The sequence below is a fragment of the Sapajus apella genome, unplaced genomic scaffold (assembly GCF_009761245.1).
Source record: "Sapajus apella isolate SASKATOON/1434 unplaced genomic scaffold, GSC_monkey_1.0 scaffold3, whole genome shotgun sequence".
Lineage (NCBI taxonomy): Eukaryota > Metazoa > Chordata > Mammalia > Primates > Cebidae > Sapajus > Sapajus apella.
The window spans coordinates 40,383,707-40,403,145 of NW_022436943.1; the positions used below are offsets into that span (position 1 = coordinate 40,383,707).

The 19,439-nt window shown below is 37.9% G+C and overlaps 2 protein-coding genes across 5 annotated transcripts in view; both read right to left on the bottom strand.

The window, feature by feature from the left end:
* The window catches only part of RAD21 (RAD21 cohesin complex component), a 31,572-nt gene extending 18,931 nt beyond the window's left edge, over positions 1-12,641 (bottom strand). Inside the window, exons 1-2 of one of the 4 annotated variants that reach the window (XM_032252390.1) lie at positions 12,467-12,641; positions 4,646-4,821 (exon numbers count right to left, since the gene is read on the bottom strand). In XM_032252390.1, coding sequence (XP_032108281.1) covers positions 4,646-4,789 — 144 coding nt within the window. In that variant the 5' untranslated portion in view covers positions 4,790-4,821; positions 12,467-12,641. Of the gene's footprint in view, positions 1-4,645; positions 4,822-11,964; positions 12,241-12,466 lie in introns of those variants that run through there. The other 3 variants (XM_032252398.1, XM_032252415.1, XM_032252406.1) reach the window with 3 other exon arrangements.
* Positions 12,463-13,038, bottom strand: LOC116535789. Its single transcript, XM_032257185.1, has one exon. It carries the CDS (start codon positions 13,003-13,005, stop codon positions 12,463-12,465), a length of 543 nt encoding a protein of 180 aa, XP_032113076.1. The 5' UTR covers positions 13,006-13,038.
* Between the last annotated feature and the right edge of the window lie 6,401 nt (positions 13,039-19,439).

A 19,439-nucleotide genomic window follows, 5' to 3' on the forward strand; every position in this document is an offset into this window, starting at 1 on the left:
TAGTGTGGTTCAGAGTTTAGCCTAGGAGTGGGTAAAATGAGGTATGGCATATGTTTTTGAGCTATTGTGTGTTACAGTGTAAACACAAATATAATAAAGATGTCACTCTACATCTTCTGGGAAAGCTCTGCAAAGGGCGCCAGTGGGTCTTTCAATAGAGTGGAAGAGAGAAGGGAGTATGTAAGCTTGCATTGCAAATGAGCCATGTGTGACACTTATGCTAAACAACTAAACCAACATTTTCACAACGAGAACTGCACACCAAAGCAAACATTAGAAATTTCAGGACAGTTCACTCTGTGGAGAAGTATCTTTATATCCTGTTATCAAATAAATAATAGCTCAGCTAGAAATGGTTTAAAACATTTAAAGATAAATCACTTTCTTTCATAAACACATTACAATCTTTTATATGATTCCTGAACTGTCTGCTTTCCTTTGTGGCTGTTCATGTATACCTTCAATTAACAGATTTTCTCATATCCTTTGGTAGTGTCCCTAAAGGGGTACAAAGTACTCAGTACATAGCATGAAAAAAATCTGTTATCCTTTTAAGCCAAACACTCTCAATATTTGCTTACGGATGTTAAAGATTAGCCACACATATACTTTCAAGAAAAGAGTACGATTTCTCTCTTTTCCATTAACTTATCCCAGTAAGCATACCTATTAAAAAAAAAAAAAAATTGACCAGCAGTGCAAACTGGTACAATCTCAGCAGAGCAAACTGTTGATGCCTATCAGAAATCTCAAAAACATGTTTATCACTCGGCCTATCAATTATAATCCTAAAAATAGATCTCAAGAACATACTTAAGGGTGTGAACGAAGTTTAATAAGAAATGTTTATTAAATGGCTAGTCTTAGAAAATAAAACAACCTACAATCCTACCACCTACAGAAATCTTTAATAATCTTTTGGTATGCCTTCTAGGCTTTCCAGTGTGCATGCACACAATTTTTCTTTGTGTATATACACAAAAAAGGATGTAACAATTGTCAGAAGACTGCATCCAAGAAAAAGAGTAGTTTTGGGTTCACAGCAACACTTAGGAAAAGACACAGATTTCTCATAAACACCACCTTCCCCACACAGAGACAATCTTCCCCATAATCGACACCTGCCATCGGGGTTTCATTTATTACAACTGATAAACTTACACTGACACATCATTACCAGAAGTCCCTAGTTTACATCAGGGTTCACTCTTGGTGTTAACATACTGTGAGTTTGGAAAAATGTATAATGGCATTTATTAACCATTATACTACCATGCAAAACAGTTTTACTGCTCTAAAAAGAATCGTCTGTGCTCTGCCTATTCAACCCTCCATTCTCTCCCCAACCTCCCATCCTTTTACTGTCTCATTTTTACAGTGTTGGCTTTTCCAGAGTGTTCCACAGCTGCAATCACCGATATGTAACCTTTTTAGATTGGTTTGTTTTACTAAGTAATATGCATTTACAGCATTTCCACATTTTTTTTTTTGAGACAAAGTCTCTGTTCACGACCTCTGCCTCATGGGTTCAAGCGATTCTCCTGCCTCAGCCTCCCGAGTAGCTGGCACTACAGGCACATGCCACCACGCCCAGCTAATTTTTGTATTTTTAGTATACGGAGTTTGACCATGTTGGCCAGTATGGTCTTGATCTCTTGACCTTTTGATCGCCTGCCTCAGCCTCCCAAAGTGCAGGGATTACAGGTGTGAGCCACCGTGTCAGGCCCATCTTCTTGTTTTTTTTGAGACAGGGTCTCACTCTGTCACCCAGGCTGCAGTGAACTAGTGCTAGCTTGGCTCACTGCAGCCTTGACCTCCCAAGCTTAACAGATCTTCCTACCACAACCTCCCAAGTAGGTGGGAATACTGGCACTTGCCACACAGTCAGGATAATTTTTTTGTATTTGTAGATAAGGGGTTTGCCATGTCTTGAACTCCTGGGCTCAACCCATCCACCCGCCTTGGCCTCCTAAAATGCTGAGACTGTAGGCATGTGCCATCGTGCCTGGCCTGTTCCTCCACATCTTTTCTTGACTTCATAGCTCATTTCTTTGTAGCACTGAATATTTCAGTGAAAGGTTAATTTATCCATTCATCTACTCAAGGACATCTCAATTGCTTCCAAGTTTTGGTCATTATGAATAAAGCTGCTATAAATATCTGTGTGCAGGCTCTTGTAAAGACGTAAGTTTTCAACTACTTTGAGTAAACACCAAGAAACAAATTTTAGGTAAAAATAATGTTTAGTTTTCTAAGACACCATCAAATTGTTTTCCACAGTGGCTGTACCATTTTGCATTTCCACCAAAAATGAGAGTCACTGCTGCTCCACATCCTCACCAACATTTGGTGTTGTCACTGTTTTGGATTTTGGCCATATTAATAGATGAGTAGTGATATCTTGTTTTAATGCTTGTCTTTGCATTCTCTTGACACTATCTTTTGAGAGCAGTACTTTCTAATTCTTAAGTCCAGCTTTTGAATTTTTTCTTTTTTAGATCACACCTTTGGCGTCATATCTAAAGTCACTACCAAATCCCAGGTCATTCAGAAATGTTATCTTCTAGCAGTTTTATAGTTTTGTGTTTTAAATTTAGGCCTATGATCCATTTTGAGTTAATTCTTTTGAAGGGTGTAAAGTATGTCTAGCTAGTTCATATTTCTTTTGCATGATGTCTAGCTATTCCAGCACTATTTGTTGAAAAGACAATCTCCCATTGTATTGTTCTACTGTTGTTTTTAATGGTTTTTCATTGGATAGACCAGAATTTCAAAAAATTAGAAACAATGTAAGCTATCCAAAAAAAAGGGAGGAGTAAAATAAATCATACATAACCCAAACAATGATTTACAGTTCCATATTCCCTAATTCCTTATCCAAAATCCTAGGGGCCAAATGTTATAGAATTCCGGGCTTTTTGAATATTATAAAGGTAATGCAGTGTGTGTGTATGACACAGATGTGTGTACACAGACACACACACAGAGTATATTACAATATTCCCAAGAATGTCTAGAGCAGCCCCCCCACAATTATATACATTAGCATTCCTATAGTAAATGTATGAATATTTAGGTAATTAAGGGCTAGGTGCAGTGGCTCATGCCTGTAATCCCAGCACTTTGGGAGTCTGAGGCAGACAAATTGCTTGAGCTCAGGAGTTCAAAACCAGCCTGTACAACATGGCAAAACCTTGTCTCTACAAAATTACAAGAATTAGCCAGGTGTGGTGGTGCCCATCTGTGGACCCAGCTACTCGGCAAGCTGAGGTGGGAGGACTGCTTGAGCCTAGGAGGCGGAGGTTGCCAGGACCCAAGATCATGTTTGCACTCCAGCCTGGGTAACAGAGTGAAATCCTGTCTCAAAAAAACTCACTTCAGTCTAGGTTAAGTCTGTTTCAAATTTTGTATTTAAGTTCTTTGTATGAGATTATGCTGTAAATTACAAACATTAGATGGTTAGACCTATTAGAGCTGCTCCCGAATGCAGTTGTGTTACAAAATATAAATGCAATTTTTGTGTACACACATAAAAAAATTATGTGCATTATGCAGTCACACAAAAGTCTAGTAGGTTTATCAAAATATTACTAAAGATCTAAGTAATATGGACTACGGTTTTTCTGTTTGTAAAATTTTCACCTTATTAAAATTTTCAAATTAGTACTGTCCCAGAAAGAACACAAAATGTTTTTAATAGCAATTAATTCCACCAGCAGTAAGTCTAAAAGCAGCCAAAACTCCATATACAAATGGAACTTTGTAATTTACTGTAACTCCAAGCACAAACTTTCATTTCTCCCACCTAAAAAAAAATACTTTTCCACATACTTTTTGAACAAGTCTCTGCTTCATCCCCAGCTTTATTCTTCTGAGATTCCTTCATTCTTCCAGTAATAAAACTACTCTTAATGTATTACATCAACACTGTCCAAACTCAAAATTCTAGGAATAGTTCCCACTGCTGCTTCACATGGCTGTGATCGGGAACATTTTGACTATAGGACAGTTGGGTCATGCATGTGGTGCGTGCGTGTGCACTTGTGTATGTACACGCAAAATAAGGTGCAGGAAAGAGTCTTTGAAACCCAGATATAAATATATATAAATTATATTTAAGGACTCTTTGCGATTAGTCTTTCATACATTTTTGAAGTCAACATGTGCACTCCTCAATGAAATGCTAATGACAGTAGATGGTAAGTCCACTTGTGTTTTAAAGGTTCTTTCTTGGCAAAGCAAAAAACCCATAGGGTATTACTTTAAGTCATACTATTTTGAAATCCAAGTGTGTAAACCACTGCCTCTGAACAGTTTCAGAGGACATTAATAAAAGCTCCTCTAAGGAACAATCAGTAAACAGTATTTGGGCACTGCCCTGACTCATGCTTATTTGCCATTAAAAATAGGCAAATCAAAATGTCAATGCACTTAGAGATTTTTTTTAAAGAAAAAAGAATCATACTGTGACCATGTCAAAGTATGTCTAGAGGTGATAATGAAAGACTTCACATAACAAAGAAAAATTTCTAAGGATTTCCCTTGCCTCCAATGTACCTACCTAAAAAAAACTGCTTTAGAAGTTCTGTTTCACATATCAATAAACAATCAACAAAGTAAATAAAAATGTCAACATTAAACATACCTTTGGTGAGATGATACTCTCCACGCTGCTCTCTAAATTACACTCAAACACATGGGCTTTGGTTAGCTTCTTATCCCAATGGGCCGCTAGCCAAATTTTGGCTAGTGGCCCTCTTTTACTGAGAACAAAATGTGCGTAGAACATTGTTCTGGTTGGTTATGAAAATAGAAGAAAACCTAAGAGGGGAAAAAAAGTTAATGTAAATATCATCTGACAACTGAAATACTTATCAAGACATAAGACATCTAAAATTTTTCTTCTCTCTTTAATATAAAAACTATAAAAGGCTAGAGTAAATGTTTAATACGTATTTTAAAAAAAAGTCTATTGCTTTAATTTTGAGGGGGGGAAAACAGACCCCAAAATTCTAAGAGGTGAAAGTAAAAGGGACAAGAGTCAAATTGCTTTCATACCTGGTTTCATTTTTATCTTGATTGACAGTGGAAATAGTTTGTTTACTGGCCAAAAGCTAGAGAATATATTTTCTGTGGCAAGAAAACAACATCTAAGAAGAAAGATACTTAGGCACAGATATCAATCTATGTGGAAATTTCCATTTTTAGAATTCCATTAAAAATTGTGATTCTGGGATCAATGATCTGTAAAATTGCTACTACATGAAAAGCACTGTACTAAGCATTTCATATTCCGCCAAGAAAAACTAAGTAGGTGGGCCAGCCTCATTTTACAGGTGGGAAGTTTAGAAAAACAGAGGCTCAAAAAAGGTAAAGAATTATAATATATAGTTTTCTTAACTGAGGAACTTACGAAGCATTTGTCTACTTATAATTTAAACATTAAATCAAGGACAATGTATAGCAGAACATTTATCTTATGACTGAAATAGTCTTGGAATCACAAATGTTACCATCATTTTACTTTCCTTTTGCACTCTAATGTATTAACAAAATAAAGGTAGCTTGAAAACCCCAGTTCAGAAGAGTATATTAACTGCAGGATATTTCCTTTACATCATTTAGTTTCCCTCTTTCACAGAGTTAAAAGAAATGTACCTTGGCAAATGAATTTCTGCCTTTTTTCTATAATGTCCATGACTAGAAAACGACATACGCCTTGCTTTCACAGAAATAAAATCAAGTACATGCACAATACATAAAAAGTACTTTAAATTTTTAATTTGAAATAGAGTCACAGGGAGTCATGAAAATAGTAGGTCCCATGTATTTTTACTCCCAAAGGTGACATCTTACATAACTAGAAGGTAGTATCAAAACCAGGGCACTGACATTGATACAATGTGTCTACAGACTTTTATACCATTTTATCACATGTGCAGATCTGTAGAATCACCACGCAAAAAGAGACAAAACTATTCCATCACTACAAAACTCATGTTCATCCCTCTCTCCCTGCCATTCCTAAGTCTTGACAATCACCATCTGTTCCACATTTCTAATTTTGTCACTCTTTTTTTCTTTTAAGAGATGGGGTCTCATTCTATTTCCCAGGCTGGAGTGCAGTAATGTGATCATAGCTCACTGCAGCCTTGAACTCCTAGGCTCAAGCAACCCTCCTGCCTTAGCCTCTCAAGTAGCTGGAACTACAGGTGTGAGTCACCACACTGGACTTAATTGTGTTGTTTTGAGAAAGTTATATAAATGAATCATATAGTATGTGACTTCTTGAAATGGCTTTTTGGATCTAGCACAATGCTTCTGTGATCCAAGTTGTTACATTTATCAATAGTATTACCGTCTACCGTTGGGTAGCATTCCATGAGATGCATATATCATAATTTGCTTGCACATTCACCTAGTGAAGGACATTTAGTTGTTTCCAGTTTTTGGCTATTACAAATAAAGCTGTTACAGCCTACAGTCTTTTGCTGAACGTTAAGTTTTCATTTCTCTGGGACAACTGTCCAGAAGTGTGATTGCTGAAAAGTATTGTAAGTGTACGTTTAGTTTTTAAAGAAACTTTAATACAATTATCAAAATAGTTTTTTTACATTTACAGACAAGATTATCAAATTTATATTGAAAAGCAAAGAAACTAGAGAAGCTGAAACTATTTTGAAAAAGTGAGAAGAATTAGTCTACTTAATTTCAAGACTTACTATATAGCTACAATACTCTACACTGGTATTGGCAGAGAGAGAAACACAGTCAATGGAACAGAACTGAGAACCCAGAAGTAGCAACTGATTTTTTTTTTTTTTTAAACAAAGATGCAAAAGCTATCTAATGGAGAAATGATAGATTTCTCAACAAATGGTGCTAGTGATTAAATACCATCTGAAGGCCAGAAAACATGCACACGCACACATCCCCCCAAAACAAAAAAGGCAAGGAAAAAACCCTCCACCTAAACCTCACATGTTATATAAAAATTCAAAATAGACAAAACTTTTTAAATGGCAGGGGGTAGACCTTCAGTACCTAAATCTTGGTAAAAATTTTGACACAAAACCAAAAACACAACCCATGAAGGAAAAGTTCTTGCTCAATAAACTCGCCTTTATCAAATTAAACTTTTGCTCTAAGAAAGAAATGCAAAGATAAGTTACAGACTGGGGAAAAAATATTTGCAAACCACACATCTGACTAGAACTCAGATATAGAATATGTAAAGAATTCTCAAAACTCAGGGATAAAAAGAATAAAAAATAGTGAGCAAAAGAAGCCAGGCATACTGGCTCATGCCTATAATCCTAACGCTTTGGCAGGCCGAGGCAGGCAGACCACTTGAGGCCAGGAGTTCAAGACCAGTCAGGGAAATTAGGTGAAACCCCATCTCTACTAAAAAATACAAAAATTAGCTAGGTGTGGTGGCATGTGCCCGTAAGCCCAGCTACTTGGGTGGCTGAGGCAGGAGAATCGCTTGAACCCAGGGTGAATAGGTTGAAGTGAGACAAAGACTGTGCCACTGCATTCCAGCCTGGGTGACAGACTGTCTAAAAAGAAAAAAAAGTGAGCGAAAGAAGACAAATTTCATAGAAGAGGTTTACTGATGATAAGAACATGAGATATTTATCACTAGGCATTTGAGAAATACAAATTAAAGCCAAAAATGTTATCACCACACACTTATTGTAAGAGCTAAATTAAAAAATAGTGGCAACATCAAATGCTGGCAAAGACAGAGAAGTTGGATCTCTTACACTGCAGGTGGGACTAAAATCTCTTTAGAATTAGCTTTTTTCTAAAAGATACAGATAGTTTTCATGTTTTCACCAAGTCTATAAATCTTAAAATGAGAATTTTGCTTACTGTACTTTCAATTAAAAAGTTCCCATTCTTTCCAATGATATAGAGAAAACATATTTTAGTTAAGCATATCACAAGCAACAGATTTCTTACATGTCAAAAATATTTGGGAGGGTAGGGGGCTGTGGTGCAAGACTACTGCAGTCAGGTTTGCTTTATCTACATTTCCATCACTTAACAGTAAAGAGTCCTGAAATTCTCATTCTCTTGTTTCTTGTCTTCCCAAAGGATTACTAATTCATACTAAAAAAGAATTTTCTAAAAAGAAAAAAAAGGCTTCACCAACTGTCTAATGTTGTGAACTCTTTTTCCTAAATTTGGAGTTAAGGACGGAAGAAACTGGCTAGGCATGGTAGCTCATGTCTGTCATTCCAGCACTTTGGGAGGCCAAGTCAGGAGGATTTCTTGAGGCCAGGAGTTCCAGACCACTCTGGCCAATACAGCAAGACTCTGTGTTTATTAAAAAAGAAAAGAATGAAGAAATACTATATTCTATACAAAGAAGAACTCAAAACATTCTTAAGGTACGAGCATTAAATAATAACACCTCAAAGGTCCTTTATTTGGCATTTAGTATTTTATAGATTAAAACATGCTTCCCATACTGGAAGAGGGTTCCAAATCAGTGCCTACTTCAAGCCTTAAAATATCATCAGAAAACTTAAGCTGCCTCAACTGTGTTATAAATAAAATCTACAGAACTGTATAGAAATCCAACATGGCGGTGTGTTCTGAGAAATACAATCGCTGCTGTACACGATAAGCTCCAAGTTCCACTATGGAAGCAAGCAACTGTATCCTAAATAAACAAAAAACTCCTTAATATTAACCTTCTAGAATACTGTCTGCTGCATGAAAATTACTAAATATGTGCTTAATGAATAAAAATAAATATGATCCACCAAGTGATCTCATAATTGACATATGTAAAAAATTTTAGACATTTTAAAAATTAAATCTACTGGCATTTTTCAACAGGTGTCGGTAGCTGATGGCCAGCACTTCAGCTGCTGGTCAGAGCACCATGCCTAAAATATCCCAGCTATGCAGAGGCAGGGATTCCTAAATAGATGCCTGTTTCGCATCAGATGAGGCTAAGGAACGCAGAGTGGTGCTAAAATTAATGTGGGAAACAATTAGCAAGAGGAAATTAATAACTAAAAGAAGCCAAAGTAGCAGTGGTGGATCAACTCCTGGTGTATACCTGAATGAGAAGTGTAATTATAATTGCCTTTTAAGCCAATATTTTTCCTTAATACTAAACTTTATCCAATCTTTTTATATTTGAAGATTCTGTATTCTGCTAAATGAAAGAACTGTGCAGAAAATCTGCATTTGATACCAGAGCACAACTTAGCTTTTCATGATTTGAGAGTCATTTTTTTCTAAAGCAGCAATTTTTTTAATTGATCCTGAAAAATTAAAGTCTGATGTGAAACAGCAGAAAGATTGCTACTTTAGAACATATTCAAGAATGCAAAAAACGGCAATTTAAGATTGCTTCAAAGAATCAGTCAAACTAAAGCTCATGCTTCTAGAACAGTATCAGTCAGTATCAATACTTCATTAGAAAGCATGGCAGGACAGTGGTTGTGAAAATTGGTGTGATCTCTCTGAAGGACAATATGGCAACATCTTATGAAAATTTCACTTACACTTTCTGGCCAGAAATTTCACTTTCAGTAACCAATACAAAAGATACACTTGGAGATGCCTATTAGTAAAGACAAAACCAAAAAACCAAACACCAAAAAACCCAAATAAAACTTATTAACCACTATGTGTTTTATGTATCCAACGTCTTCATGACTGTCCTACAGAAGTAAATACTGGTCCATTTTTCAGGTGAGAAAACAGATGAAGACAAGTAAATGTCACTAGTATTTAATGGAAGTGGAGCTTGAACATTAGAATCCATACTTCTAACTACAACACCATGCTGGCTTGCCAGAGCAGAACAGCAAAACATTCAAAGTAATCTGCTTGGCCATCAATAAGTGGTATGAAAAATTAACATACTCAAACAACAGAATACAGTCAGTCCTCCTTATCCATGGCTTCTGCATCCATAGACTAAACCAACCCAGAATCAAAAATTGTTCGGGGTGGGGCAAGGGAGACAAAAAATAACACAACAATAAAAAAATAAATAAATAAAAAACTATAACTATATAAACTATTAACATAGCATTTACATTGTAGTATTATAACTAGAGATTGTTTAAAGTATATGGGATGTGAGTAGGTTATATGCAAATACTACACTATTTCATATAAGGGACTTGAGCATTCATGATTTCGGTCCCGTAACCAATCCCCCTTTAATATCAAGGAACAGTTGTACACTAAAGCTTTAAACAGGAATACATTTGTGCTAATATGGAAAATCTCCAGGTTAAGTGCAGAAAAGTTGGAGTTTTAAAAAAAGAATGCCCTTCTCTCCATATATTTACAAGCTCTTGAATAAGCTTAAAATATCTGTGGCGTACACATGAGAGTGGTGATACTGGTTAACTCTGGAAAGCAGGTATGCAGGGCATGCGAGGCCTACTTTTCTGTAATGTTATATATATATAAAAACTCTTGGGGCATATATGTGTATCACCTATTCAAAGTAAAAACTGTCTCAGAAGTAAATTCATAATCCTGCTTTGTCATTAACTAGCAGGTTAAGCTACCTAACCTCTAATGCAGTTCAGTTTTCCTACTATAAAAACATAAAAGGTTGAAATCTGGTGATTTCCCTAACCTTTGAAAACATCAATATCTAACTCAGATCAGAATGGAGATACCTCTTTGGGGTAGCGGTGAGCAGATCTCAGAAGGTATTTCTAACCCGGCACACTAGAAATTTCCTCCGTTTTGGTTCTAACATCCTTTAACCAAGGGTTTTACAATCAGACAGTCGTAGGTTCAAATTTAGCTCCCTCTTAGTTGTTTCATAACGGTAAGTTATTTCTCAACTATAATAAAGTGGGTATAATGTTCACCAAAAAAGATTATGAAAACTAAATACAAGAGCACACCTAACATAGTGTCACCGCTGATGCAAAGAGTTAACTTTGAGGACAATCTTGCTGCAAAACATTAGCCAATATAATCATGCCTAACAGCTCTAGCATGACATTTAAACTAAAAACACAACCTTTATTCCAAGAATTAGAAAATTTCCATTCTGTACCAAACTGCAAAAGATAGTTTCTTAGAATTTGTATGTTTCACAAAACAGTAATTCACCAGAAAAGAAAATCTCTTTTGTAATTCCGACTTGTGTATAAAAAGCACTATGTCTATTAGTTATGCACTTCTGTCACCTCAACTATGCAAACTGTTAACTTTTCGGAGATATGGCGTATGTCCTAATCAATAACGTGCCAAAAATAATCAGTTGTCTCCGACATTAACAAAGGTATTTAATGACTTCACGATTTCAGAAACCTTCTCCTGCCCGTCTCCAAAATTCCAGACTAGCACAGCCCACTGGCATTCACACCCATTTTAAGAAAACAGAAAATTTTGCCTGAAAACCAGTTACTCTTCTAACCAGTATGAGAGCAACGATAAACTTTCCCTTGCAAAAAGAAGCCGATAAACACAAGTCTTTCCCAGACACCCTTCACACAAACGCTTTTTTGCACGCTGAAGACATTAACAAATCAGTGACCAAGTAAACCCCTCAGAATTTCCCTCCTACAAATTTGAAGGCCACTAAGTCTGGCAGCACAACTCGACAGTGTCACCCTACATTATCAGAGCGGATCATTCGCAAAAAGCCTTTTTCAGCGACGAAAAAGGCATCAAGCATTTAGCAGAAACACACGCCTCCCCCACAGCGTCTCTACAACACCCGATATCCTTAATCACTTTTTAAAATGACTGGAAAAGTTGAGGGGAAAACCAGTAATTAAGCAAATGTCCTCGGAATAAGCAGCAACTTCCCTCAGTTGCTTTTTCTACGGGTCTGTGCAAGGTTTAGCATTCCCAATGTAAAAATTATCTTTTTAAAAAGGGAGGGCAGCAGCAGTCACTGGCCAAAGGGCATCCGCCGCCGCCCCCCGCCCCACCAGGTCCGCACTTTCTCGAGCCCCGCACCCGAGCTCGGCGGAAGGTTGCTGCTCCCGGGGCTGGCACCGCGGACGCCGGGCCCGCCACCGCCTCCTCCCGCGTCTTCCCAGACAGCCATTTTTACCGACGGAGTAGGCGGCCCGGTCCCCAGAGCGGGCTCGTTCAAACCTCCTCCCCATTCCTCCGTAGCCCAGTGTTTCCCCGGCTCCTGGGGAACGTGAGACTGGACCACAGAGTAACAGCCTTTGTAGATCTCAGAATGGATTAGAACCATTTGTTACCGAACAAGCGATGATGCGGGCCCAGGCTGCACGGGTCCTGGCCGAGGGCGGGCCCGGGGCGTAGGGGGCTGGGCGGGTGGCGCCGCCGCTCGGGCGCAGGGAGGGTGGCAGCACGCGGAGCCGCGGCGAGTGCTGCCTTCTCCCTCGCCCTCCCGTCTCTAGGAGTCCGGCTCCTCGACGGCAGCGCGGCGGGGAACGGGTTGGGGGGAGGGAGCTGAAAGGAAAGAAGAGGTCGACGAGCCTCTTACCTTGCTATCCGCTGGGAGTTGGGCGGGCTGGGTGGCCCGGGGAGGGGAAAAGGGTTGGGGGAGGGGGCGGGGAAAGGGGGGGAACCCTTCGAGGTGTAGCTTCGGGGCAGCTCCCGCCGCCGCCACAGCCGGTGCCTCCTTTCCGATTCACTCAAACAAACAAGATGGCTGCCGTTATGCCGCGGCTCTTCCTGCCGCCCAAATCCTCGGTTCAAATCGGCAGGATGTTTACGGTCAAAATGGTACCTGTGCGCCTGCGCAGCCGGCCTAAGCCGCAGAAAGAGCGGCGCATGCGCAATGACCATTTCCTTTTTTTTGGAACCCGCCTTCAGGTCCTGGAGTCCGCAACTGAGCAAGCGCAAAGGTGATTCTCCTGCGAGAGGGTCTTTTAAGAGTTGTGTTGGGTAATAGCGCAGGATAGCGCACGCGCAATGCTTTCCAGTGAGGCGAATATTTGCGTTTAGTTTTATTCTTGTGCTCGTTTTAAAGAAAAACACCGTCGTGGTGCAGTTTTGTGTGGCTCCACACAAAAAATTCATTTTATGGCTCTATAGCGATGAAGGTAACATAAAAACCTCAAACTAACTCCGTAAAATATAGAGGTTCACTTACTCAGTCAACCCATAATACAGAGGGTCTTCTGTTTGCTACATTTTGTGCCAGCTAGGCTCTGGATGTAGTGATGAATGTAAGAGAGATAATTCCTGCCCTTGGGAAATTTTCAGGATAGCTTGGGAGGGAACCTTAAAATTTCTTATCTTAAAATACTTATTTGTACCACGAAGAAATTCACTTTTGCTTGTATTGTAGAGATTTTTCCACTGATGAAAAGAAATTGAAGAGGACACAAAAAATGGAAAGATATTTCATGTTCATGGACTGGAAGAATCAATAGTGTTAAAATTTCCATACTACCCAGCACAATCTACAGATTTAATGTAATCCCTATCAAAATACCAATGACATTCTTCACAGAAAGATAAAAATCCTAAAATTTATGTGGAACCACAAAAGACACAGAGTAGCCAAAGCAATCCTGAGCAAAAGAATAAAGCTGGAGGCATCACATTACCTGACTTCAAATTATACTACAAAGTGATAGTAAACAAAACAGCATGATGCTGGCATAAAAACAGACACATAGCCTAATGGTACAGAGTACAGGACCTAGAAATAAATCCGTACATATACAGTTGACTATAAATCCATACATATACAGTCAATTAATTTCTGACAAAGCTGCCAAGAACATATGTTGGGTAAGGGAGGGTCTCTTCAACAAACTGTTTTGGAGAAACTTGATAACTACATGTAGAAGAATGAAACTAGATCCCTATCTTTTGCCATATTAAAAAAAATTGAAACAAAATGACTTGAAGACTGGAATCTAAGGTTTGAAACTATTGAGACTACTAGAAGAAAACATTAGGGAAATCTCCAGAACCAAATATTTCTTAGTAAGACCTTAAAAACATAGACAAGCAAAGCAAAAAAGGACAAATGGGATCATGCCAAGCTAAGAAGCTTCTGCAAAGCAAACAACAAAGTGAGGAGACAACCCATCAAGTGGGAGAAAATACTTGCAAACTACTCATCTGTCACAGGATTAATAGCCAGAATGTATAAGGAGCTCAAATAACATAATAGGAAAATAAATAATCCAATTAAAAAATGGGCAAAAGACCTGAATGGACATTTATCAAAAAAAAAAAAAAAAAAAAAAAAAGACACACGAACGGCCGACAGGAATATGAAAAATGTTTAGCATCACTAATCATCAGAGAAATGCAAATCAGAACCACAATGAGATATAATCTCATCCCAGTTGAAATGGCTTTTATCCAAAAGACCAGCAATATAGAATGCTGATAAAGATGTGGAGAAAGAGGAACACTTGCACACTGTTGGTAGGAATGTATGTTAGTACAGCACTGTGAAGAACAGTATGGAGAGTCCTCAAACAACTAAACACAGAGCCACCATATGAGCCAGCAATCGTACTGCTGAGTAAATACCAAATAAATAAATAAATAAATGAGGAAATCAGTAAATCAAAGGGGTATCTGCCCTCCCACGTTTATTGCAGCAATATTCACAATTGCCAAAATATGGAATAAATCTAAGTGTTCATCAGTGGGTAGATGGGTAAAGAAAATGTGGTACATATACACAAGGTAATATTTTTCAGCCTTAAAAAAGAAAAAAAATCCGTTCATTTGCTGCAACATGGATAGAACTGGAAAACATTAAGTGAAATAAGCCAGGCACAGAAAGACACTAGTGTGAATGTTCACACTAATATGTGGGAGCTTAAAAAAAAAAAACAAAAAACAAGAAGAAGAACTCATGGAGATAGAAGGTAGAATGATAATTACTAGAGTCTGGGAAGGGTAGTGGGGAGGGGGCAGATGAAGAGGGCATGGTTATTGGGTCCAAAAATGCACTTAGATAGAAGGAATAAAATCTAGTGTTTGGTAGCACAATAGGGCAACTATAGTTAATAGCTTATTGTATATTTCAGAATAACTAAAAGAGTGGAATTGGAATGTTTCTAACACAAAGAGATGATAAATACTTGAGGCGATGGATGCCCCAATTACCATGATTTTACACATTGTATGAATGTATTGAAATGTCAGATGTACCCTTTAATTATGTACAACTATTATGAATCCATAATTAAAATGTTTTTTAAAAGGAAATTTTGTGTCCAGTTTCTGAATGTGTTCTCATTTTTAAGTAAAATACACAAGAAAAACAAGACATTTAAGTCCATAGACTCCTCATTGTCAGCAAGCACTACTTCTAGACCCTTCCAGGGTTTTAATCACACACAGAACAACTCACTTTTACCCTTATGCTGTGATAGCAGGTGGATAAGAAAGTGGACAGTCTTGTGCTCCACTTACTGTGGATCAACTGTTCATCTCACTGGCTAGAGTCCGTTAGCTAAGTGGTCATACTGGCCAGAGAGCAAAGCTTCATCAAGTAAATTCCTGTTTTAGTTAGCCAAATATTTTATGTTCTTTTGGTTCATTTTTAATGGAGACTTTAAGCAGTTGGCATTAAGGGCGGGGCGCAGTGGCTCACACTTGTAATCCCAGCACTTTGGGAGGCAGAGGCAGGTGGATCACGAGGTCAAGATATTGAGACCATCCTGGCCAACATGGTGAAATCACCTCTCTACTAAAAAAATACAAAAATTAGCTGGGCATGGTGGCACGCACCTGTAGTCCCAGCTACTCGGGAGGCTGAGGCAGGAGAATTCCTTGAATCAGGGAGGCGGAGGTTGCAGTAAGCCGAGATCGTGCCACTGCGCTCCAGCCTGGTGCCTGGAGACTCTGTCACAAAAAAAAAAAAAAAAAAAAAAAAAAAAAAAAAAAAAAAAAAAAAAAGTTGGCATTAAGGATAGTTGTTAAAATCCCAAGCTGGGGAGTAAAGGGGTACAAGTACTTTTAACCATTTTAAACATGGTTTCCCTCAGCCAATATGGATTAAATACTCAAAGAACTTAAATCCTTCCTGCTGGTGTGACTTTAAGCAAACTCAACAGTGGCAGTTGTTGCATCATCTCAAAAAAAAAAAACAAAACAAAAAAAACATGCTGAACTCCCTGGAACAGAAATTAGATTTCTGTCAGTGAACAATTTGATTCCTTACTTCAAAATAATTTAAGTGTATCAGCTGCTAAATGGTCTCAAAGCTAATCTTGTGGGAAATGTTTCCTGTCACATTAAGAATCACATGACCACATTGCAAGATGAAGACTTTGTTGTTAATATTAAATTTCAGTTTAAATTTATCTCAGCTTCTATGGCCAGGTGAATATGCATTGCCACTGTCTGTCTCTCTTACATTACATTAGCTTTTAGAGTTTTTGTTCATGAAACCATATATTTTTCCTCCGCATTTGAATAAAAACAATTCTCTTTTCCTAATTTCTAGCAGCAAGTCTGATTCTAACATTTAAATTAACAGGCTTACCTTTTCCTTAAGACTTTTATTTTTCTACTTTTGAGGGATGGATATGAACATTGGCTTTGGATTCAAATTCTTCTCTTCTACCTCCTAGCTGTTTTAACATGTGCAATCAATGTCTCTGGGCTTTAATTTCTTTATTTATACAATAAGGATAATATTTGATGGTTGAAATAATTCAATAGGATCACATATACAAATTGCTTAGTATAGTGCTTGGAACTGAGTAATTAATAAATGGCAGTTGTTACTCTAGTTTTATCTACTTTCTGAATAATAAAATATCCAGCAAGGTATGGCAAATATTTATCAGATATTTAGTTTATAAGAACAGCAGTAAATACCAGGATACTCTACTCCCCATTTTGACCATATCCTGTTCTATGACTATATTTGAAAATTATTCTCTCTCTCCCCTTCTTCCTCTCTCTTGCATGCTGTTCTCCTACCCTAAGTTACCTCCCAAGGTACTACATTTCTTTTCTCTTGAACTGTTGATTCTTACTCAGAGCGCTCAACTCTGAGCCCACCTTCCCATTTGTAGATTTCAATATAGTTTCTTCACATACAATCCTAATCCCTGAAACTGCTGGATTTGATCCTTTTGAACAGGGTGTATGTTTTATTCTGGCTTGGCGTTTCCTCTTATCAACATACTCATCCATCTCCCTGTATTAAAATGTCAAGCTAAATTTCTTATTACAGGAGTTAGCCACAGTATCTCTTCTCCCTGGAAATACTTATCTGATGAATGTGCATTTGTCAAATTTAGAAATTGTGAATTTATTTGACTAAAACCATGAGAGGACAGATTTCAATTACAGATTTTGTCTCCCTTCAGTTGCAAATGGTCTGCTTTCCTTTTCTGATTACTCAGTTGATGAGTGGTATGATTTGGGGAAATCATTGTCTGTGAGGCTGGTTGTTGCCACTGTCTTGAGTATATTTGTAAAAAACAGCTGTGTTCTGTCTGTATCATGTTATTTTATGAGAACATCCCCCACAAACACACAGCTGAGAGTTTTTTGTGAGATAAAAACTGTTATAGAAAGAGAGAGAGAGAGAGAGAGAGAGAGAGAGAGAAATATAGTAAAAGATGATAAAATAGTAGCAGATTTGTTTAAGATTTACATAGACTTTTGTAGACTTGTTCTTCTGAACTGGTACCTTTTAAAACAGGATTCTCTATAACAATAAAATAATTATAGTAATTAGGAGGAGTTACATGAAGAGAAGAATAAGACAATAAAACAGCTGTTTCAATGTTAGGGAGGATGGGTATTAAATATGTTGCACCAGATTTAAAAAAAAATTTATTTAAATAAAAATCAAGTATAAAATATTGTTGCATGATGTTTCTAAAGGTGATCAAAGAAAAGTTCAGAAAGAGTGAATAGTCTCTTTAAGGTTTCAGGTTAAGCAAAGAAAAATGGACTGAAAGTGACTAAAAAATTTGTAGATTCTGCCTTTCCTTCTAGTGCCAACGGTATCTTGTGTGTCCTTACTGCTGTCTGTCCAACATTAAGGGTAGACAAGATACCGTTGGCACTAGACAAAATGTCATTATTTGAAACAACTCTTAATTCACTAGATATTCTAATATAATATATACTAGATATTAATTAGTGGTAAGTGTGTGGGGTGTGTGTGTGTGTGTGAATGGTGTGTGTGTGAGAGAGAGAGAGAAGGGGAGAAAGAGAGAGAGGGATTTTTGTAAATCTTAGAAACCATAGATTTCATTCAGAGTCATATTCTTAGCTTCAAGCAGACGCTGAGGTTTGAGTTTCAAGGTTTGCGTTCAGGTTTGGGGTATGAGGTAGGACTTCAGAGAGCAGCTGCAAGCATCCTTATTATGGCTAGGCTAAGGGTCTGCTCAGGCAGTTATGTATCAGCAATAAAAAATCGCCAGGGGCCTGGAGTGGGTCCAGGGATAAGAGGGGTGTAGTCTCTGGGCCAGATGGAAATGTGAGTTTATCAAGGACTGAAGTGAAGACCAGGGGAAGCGTCACAGGCAGAAGCTGGATCAAGGTCTATGTTAATCACTTGGGCTTTTCTCAGAAAATTTCATTATGCTAATATTTCAATACTGGGAGCATTTTTAATTCTAGCTGGGAATTTTTCTCAATGAGTATTTTGATGCATTTCCTCTATTGTCAAGCCCATGACCTGTCCATAATTGTGCCGCATATTTGAGAATAATGGGTGCTAGCTGGATATGGTAGTGTACACCTGTAGTCCCAGCGTCCCAGCTACATGGGAAGATGGCTTGAGCCCAGGAGTTCAAGTCCAGCTTGGGCAACATTGCAACCCCATCTCCTAAAACAGGAAAAAAAAAAAAAAAAGAAAAAAGAATGGGTGCTTTCTAAAAGCAGAAAATTAATGTGTACTCTGAAATATTCTCGCCATTATAGAATGCAGACATTTTTGTTTTAATACAATAAACATTGTTCCTTTCATTCTGTAAAATTGCTTAGAAAAGTTATTGGGCAAACACAGAGAAAATAGGGTTGAGATAGATTTCTTAAAACCAATGCAACTAACAAAAGTGCCAACAATCCTATTAAGAATCATTGCAAACCTAAAAAGACATGTTAAATTGCCACCAATCAAGGAAATATTATAGCAAATATAGTGCTTTTACTACAAAGAGGGTGAAAGTGCTTGGTGGAAGGGGTGTAAGAAAAAGTAGAAGTTGCTCGGTTATGAGAAAAACATCAAATGCAGAGATTAAGTGCTTGCTGCAGTAAGCACTTTAAAGACACAACATGGAGCTAAAGTGAGCCAAGAACTAACTTGAAGTGAATGGGCACCGTGTGCAGTACTTGGTATTGTATGGTGAATGGGCACTATGTACAGTACTTGGTACTGAGCATCTCCGTGGCTAGATGCTCAGCTGTGTGATGTTTTGTTGGTGGTGTTGTTTTGTTTTGTTTTTGAGACAGAGTATTGCTGTATAGCCCAGGCTGGAGTGCAATGGCGATCTCAGCTCACTGCA